At 37.6% G+C, this 6,156-nt stretch overlaps 1 protein-coding gene across 3 annotated transcripts in view; it reads left to right on the top strand.

Annotated features, from left to right (window-relative positions):
• Positions 1 to 6,156, top strand: part of LOC107744929 (UHRF1-binding protein 1-like) — a 35,362-nt gene that overhangs the window by 23,971 nt on the left and 5,235 nt on the right. Inside the window, exons 15-19 of one of the 3 annotated variants that reach the window (XM_016558759.1) lie at positions 1,146 to 1,226; positions 1,514 to 1,662; positions 1,994 to 2,148; positions 2,285 to 2,435; positions 2,512 to 2,627. In XM_016558759.1, coding sequence (XP_016414245.1) covers positions 1,146 to 1,226; positions 1,514 to 1,662; positions 1,994 to 2,148; positions 2,285 to 2,435; positions 2,512 to 2,585 — 610 coding nt within the window. In that variant the 3' untranslated portion in view covers positions 2,586 to 2,627. Of the gene's footprint in view, positions 1 to 1,145; positions 1,227 to 1,513; positions 1,663 to 1,993; positions 2,149 to 2,284; positions 2,436 to 2,511; positions 2,628 to 6,156 lie in introns of those variants that run through there. The other 2 variants (XM_016558757.1, XM_016558758.1) reach the window with 2 other exon arrangements.

Genomic DNA, 6,156 nt, shown 5'->3' with positions numbered 1-6,156 from the left:
CCATTGTCCTCTTTTATGCTAAGAAATAAATCTCCTGACAGTTCTCTCTCAAGTGGTTTCGTTGTTGTCAGCATTAAGTCTGAGTATGATTCATTGGGCTATATAACACTTAAATATCAATTGGTAACTGATCAAGCAGACTTGCTGGAATATTATATCTCTAAAAAACCACAACATGTCTTCTAAGCAAAGAGTAATTGCTGAATTTGTTAAGTTTCAGAGGGGGTGTACTCATTTATGCTGTGCACTGTAGATTAGTCAGTGCTGAGCTGTGTTTAGTGTGCACGCTCGCAAATTCGCTCATCATAAACAACACAGTGCAGATACGATGTAAATAAAAGGTTAATTTCGTAGCTTGAGTGATTATAATGCAAGGCAAGCTTTTGCATAACTTGCACTAGACTAGACTAACGTCATGGACTGACATGTTTGTCTGTGAAACCAGAACGTGACGTGCCCAAAACACAGACACAAAACACACAAAAAGTTTTTTATATTGTATTCTATATTGATATTAATAATCATTATTACAATATAAAGAGCAGTAATCTACAATAATGACTTTTGTCCACTGTCCTGCAGAGTTTAGCTCCAACCCTAATTGTATTTAAGTAACCCTAAAGACTTTGGTTAGATTTTTCAGGTGTTTGATTAAGGTTAGATCTAAACTCTGCAGGAAAGTGTAACCTGAGAACAAGGGTTTTATACCCCTGATCTAGCCATTACCTTCACAAAATCCAAATATGAAGGCCATAAGACTGCAAGTCCACATCAAGTGGGACAGGGCCCATGCTGAAGTATATATAAAATATACTGTATGTAATATGCCCTGCTTTGGGCTTGACTGGCTGATCAGTTTTCAATGAGGTTAATATTAGGGCCTCATCAGCCTGTGAGGCGCAAAGCGGTGCACCTTTCACCATTGGGCATAAAAGAGAAAATGCTCTATAACGGGATTGTGAGTTTTGTAGCTTTAATTTATAACTGAATGTAGATAGGAGTGATGCAGAAATAATGACATTGAATGTTTTGAGAGTATGTGTGTGTGTATTTGGGAGTAAAACCCAATGCACAAGTGCTTCCTTGCTCTGAATGTGACCTCTGGGTGTGTGTGTGTGTGTTTGTTCAATTTCTCTCTTCTGAAGGAAAGGCAGTTTATCAGTGGTCTCTGACCTCTTAACTTCCACGCACAGCAGGTCTACCTCCTTATATTCCATGTCCAACATATAAGACACCCTCTTTAGGACTCTGTGCCCATCTGTGTATGCGTGAATGTTTGTGGAGAAAACGGTGGTATCATGATTGTGATCATTTCACACTAGCTTGTTCCTCGTGGTGTTGTGTGTAGAACTGTGGACGTGCGTGGAGTTTACCAACTCGACTGATGTTTTGATTTTGCCAAAAATGTGTTCGAACTCTTTTGTATCACTTTTGGTGTTTTTTACGTTAGTACTGACATGCTCATCCACTCTCATACTCACTGTTTTCTACTTTATGTGCATGTACTCTGCAGTGGTCGTTTGATCCAGGGCAAGTCGCAGTCAAGTTTATCAGTGACCTTTAAAAACATGAAGAAAAGCCCTTCACTACAGTCTCTGGATGATCTCTCCATAGACAGTTACTTACTAGAGGACTGTGACAGCTACAGCCTGCTGGAGAGAGGTACATGCACTCTTGAACACCATGTTCTACTTGTGTGTGTTCTTTTATAGGAGAGCTTTATTATGTTTGTGACCACTAGGGAGCAGTATTGTAACATCTATCTTTTTTGTGCTATTTTTGTTCCATTGATGGAGCAGTATGACTATTTCTAGATAACCGGAAGTTCATTCAGATTTACCATTTAGCACAGGCTAAACATCAGGCCCAAATGTGATGGGAAAATTATAATTTATTTTTATATGTTTTCTATGTTACTGAATATGGCTCTGGATATGCTACACTCTCTCGTTCTTACCAAATAATATGCAAATATGTTTTTTTTTTGTTACAGATGACGTATCAATCTCTGGTTACAAGGAGGTTCTAAATGAACAGATTTCCTCAGAAGGGACTAATGTGACTCTCGCTCAGGAGGCAGATGAAGCCCAGTCACCTGACGCCATCAGCGCTGCCTCACAGAGCATAGACGAACCCACGAAAGACCTTGTAATAAACTCTTTTTCTTTCAGTCCTCTTTCATCATGCTCAGCTTTGTTGCTGAAAGTGAACTTTTTCTGTTCTCCTGAATGAAAACAATGTGATGTATCCATGTATAAAATATCTGTATTACGTGCATTTGCAGGTGTCGGTGCTGGTTTTGAAGATTCACTCGGTCTGCTGTTCTCTGGATCTGAAGGGTGATGATACAGCAGTTGCTCTGGAGGTAGGACGGATCCGACCCAACCAGCTCGGCAACGTCAGTTTGCGGCAGTATCTTAGCAACCGCAGCCTGGGTAAGACTGATTGACATTTGTGATTGTGTGTGTTGCTGTTACACCTGATAAATAATTGCTGTTTGCGTTTCTTCAGGTTTAGTGTCTACAGTATCAGTCGCTCAAAGTGGTGAAGGTACTTTTAGTGTGTATCTTCATATGTTTGCATAGTGTGTGTTTGTACGCATTTTTGTGGAGTGGAAATGCTGTCTGTGAGTTTGCATGAGTCTGAGTTGTGTGATCACTCTTTAAGCAATTTTTGTGTTTAATTTGAACTGTACTATTCAAAAGTTTGGGTTCTGTATGTTTTTTTTTTGTTTAGTTTTTTTAAACAAGTCTCTCTATGCTCACCTAATCTGCATTTACAGTATTTGATCAAAAATACAGTAAAAAGGTAATATTGTGAAATATTATTGCAATTTAGAATGACTGCTTTCTTTTCTTTCTTTCTTTTGTTATATATATTTTAAAAGCTGAATTTTCAGCAGCCATTACTCCAGTCTTCAGTGTCACATGATCCTTCAGAAATCATTCTGATATGCTGATTTGCTGCTCAAGGGACATTTTTTATTATCATCAATGTTAAAAACAGCTGTGCTGTTAATATTTATGTGGAAAACGTGATACTTTTTTTTTGAGGATTTTTTGAACGATTCAATAGAACAGCCTTTATTTGTACATTTATTGTTTTTAACATTGTAAGTGTTTTTACTGTCACTTTCGACTTTTTTTTTGAGGATTTTTTTGAACGATTCAATAGAACAGCCTTTATTTGTACATTTATTGTTTTTAACATTGTAAGTGTTTTTACTGTCACTTTTGATCAATTGAATGCACCCTTTCTGAATAAAAGTATTAATTCCTTTCAAAAAATAAATAAATAAAATAAAATCAGTTAAAATGACTGACCTCAAACCTTTGAACAGTAGCATACTGATATATTTTTTATAAACGACTAGTCAGTGTTTTGGTCAATTGATTAGTCTTAAAGAAGCCTTAATGTAGAATGCAGATTGTGTTTGTCAATAGAGAAAGATGCTAATAGCCTAACAGCTAAAGTATCTATCATAGAAACTATCATAGTCCTCACAGAAATGAGCCTTACTGGTTATTTTTAATAATGTGTTAGTAATGTTTTTTTAAGCAGTCCGATAGGTTTGTGTGTGCTGTGGTGTGAATTGTAATGGAGCATTTTTCTCATTCACTGGTCCCAACTTTTCGCTTTTCTCCTCCTCCTCTTTCTCTCTCTCTCTCCTATAGCTGCTTTGGTATTGTGTTGTCGTTTCTCTACTGTCACAGACCACTGGGTTGTTCAGAAGCATAACTGCTGGTTCAGGAGACTTTGTACACACATAAACACACACATACAGACTCTCCTCTATCTGGGTTGTTTCGGAGCACTGCCTCTTTCCTCTCCAAGAATTAATCTTTAGGCTTTTCTCTGCTCAGTTCCTCTTGACCGATTCCACTAGCCTCTGTTTTTCAGTCTGTTTCTCTGTATTTTTCACTCACCTGCTCCCATGTTCTCCATTTTCTGTTATTCTCACTCGTTCACTTATTTGTATTTTAGTATTTTTGCTGTTCTTCAGTATCTTTGCTAGGGAGAGAAAGTGCTGTGTTTGCTTGTTTCATTCACTGTTCAAGGATTAATCAGGAATGACAGTAATACCAGTGATCTTCTCCTTGTAATGGGGTCTAAGCCTTTATAACTCCATCATATTCACACAGGGTGTTGAACGTCTGAAGTGCAACAGTTTTAACTCTCCTTTCAGAAGCAAGAAATTGAACTTTATGCACATGGACAAAAGTTTAGAGCCATCCCTATCTTTTTCTACAGTATTTAAATTATGACGTTCATGCACTACCTAAGTAGTTTGTCATGCATTAAAGAGAATTGATTCAAATTATTTAATAAGAAATGAGTCATATAATTTCTGTTCTATTATAATTAAATTATACATTAGCAAATACAAATATTATTCAAATAGACATAAATATTCATAGGTTGGACTTCTTAACTATTAAAAAAATAACTTTAATATTCAAAAAGTCAAGTTCTTTATGCAGAGAATTTGTTTTAAACTTAATATGCCGTCCCCTATTTTTCATAAGGTTTACTTTGTGATCTTTGGATTGATGATAATACCATGTTTTTGGACATGTACCATGGTAACCATAGTGTTCCTTGAAGTGCTTTGAAATACTGCAGATACCACTGAATATAAATGTGATTATATGTGACGGGTATATACCGGTGTACTATCTTAGTACCATCCGCTGCAATCATCTTACCACTGTTATGCCACGGTACTTTTTTTGTAAGGAACCGTCTTGGTTGCCTGTTCTGTCTCCCCATTTCTTTATTCTCTGTTATATCTCTTATTTAACAGTTCTGCTGAGTGAGCATCTGCGTTAGGTGTTTTTCCCTCTATTCTGGGCAGAGGAGATGAGGATGTTAATGCAGTCTCAGTTTCAGAGCTGACGCTTCTCAAAAGGAAGTACATGTAGGGCAGCCAGAGAAGTATAGTTGATACCGTGGACTCCTCTGCCACGAGACCCTCTGGGACCGCTGAATTGCACAGCTCCGATATCATTTGATGTCTCCTTTCTGCCCTCTGCTGTAGGAAATTTCAATGAATTTTAATGAGATTTCCATTCATTACCGCAGGCATTGTTGCGCTGACATTTTGGATTCAATGCATAATTTAAATGCAGCGCTTCAATGTTTTGGATTTGTCTATTTTTAGACCGGTGGCTGTCTCCCGTGTCCTGCTTTGCCGTCTGGTTCCACAGCCTGTGCAGCGGGCCCTCGATTTCCACTCATTAGTGATCCACTGGTTTCCTGCATGACTGTGTACACATTTATGTGTCCTCGTAGTTCCAAGGCTTATTGCGTTGCATGAGGAAACATGGAGTAGATGGTGTTTTCTTCATGTGGATCTTCATTATCGTGTGTATTTTGTATAATGGCATCTATGCTGAAATATTAAGAGGCGTTCACACTGACAGTGATCTGCAGTGATATAGAGACCTGGAATGATTCATTATCAATGAGAGCAACAGGGACTGTAGTTGAAAAAAGTATAATGGTATGCAAATAATCAGTGATACGTTTTATTTCTAAAATTTCTTGCTGCCTTCAAGTGCACCTGGCAAGTTTGTATCTTTGAGTTGGGAATTCACTATTATGACAGTGTCTGAAATACTTGATTCTGATTGGTTAATTGCAGAATTCTGAGGTCTGTTATTACCCGATAAAGACTGTTGTCAATAGAGACGCTGTATAACAGACCACTCGTCTGGGTATCTGAAGCCGGTGCTTCTTTCATGTCTGTTGCATCACACCTTGGACTCGCGTGGACTGTTTTATACATTGCAATAGATTAGATAATAAACAGGAATGAATACCTTTTAAAAACGGTTTCATCTCAAATCCATATTTAATGTCTGCAGAGTTATTTATGTGGTGAAAAGCCATGTTAAAAGTGGTATGACTGTACTTTATCATTTAAATGTTCATTTTGTTTGAAATAGTTCATTTGTCTTACCTTAAAGGGGTCATATGATGCGATTTCAAGTTTTCCTTTCTCTTTGGAGTGTTACAAGCTGTTTGTGAATAGATAAGATCCTTAAAGTTGCAACGACTAAAGTCTCAAACCCAAAGTGATATTCTTTATAAAAGTTAAGACTCGTCCACGCCCTCCTAAAACGCCTCATTTAAACACGCCCCCCCACATGTCTA

The sequence above is a fragment of the Sinocyclocheilus rhinocerous genome, unplaced genomic scaffold, assembly GCF_001515625.1.
Source record: "Sinocyclocheilus rhinocerous isolate Xijiao unplaced genomic scaffold, SAMN03320098_v1.1 scaffold258, whole genome shotgun sequence".
Taxonomy (NCBI): Eukaryota; Metazoa; Chordata; class Actinopteri; order Cypriniformes; family Cyprinidae; genus Sinocyclocheilus; species Sinocyclocheilus rhinocerous.
Note: the sequence above shows the minus strand (reverse complement) of the source record. Positions and strands in the feature narration are given on the sequence as shown.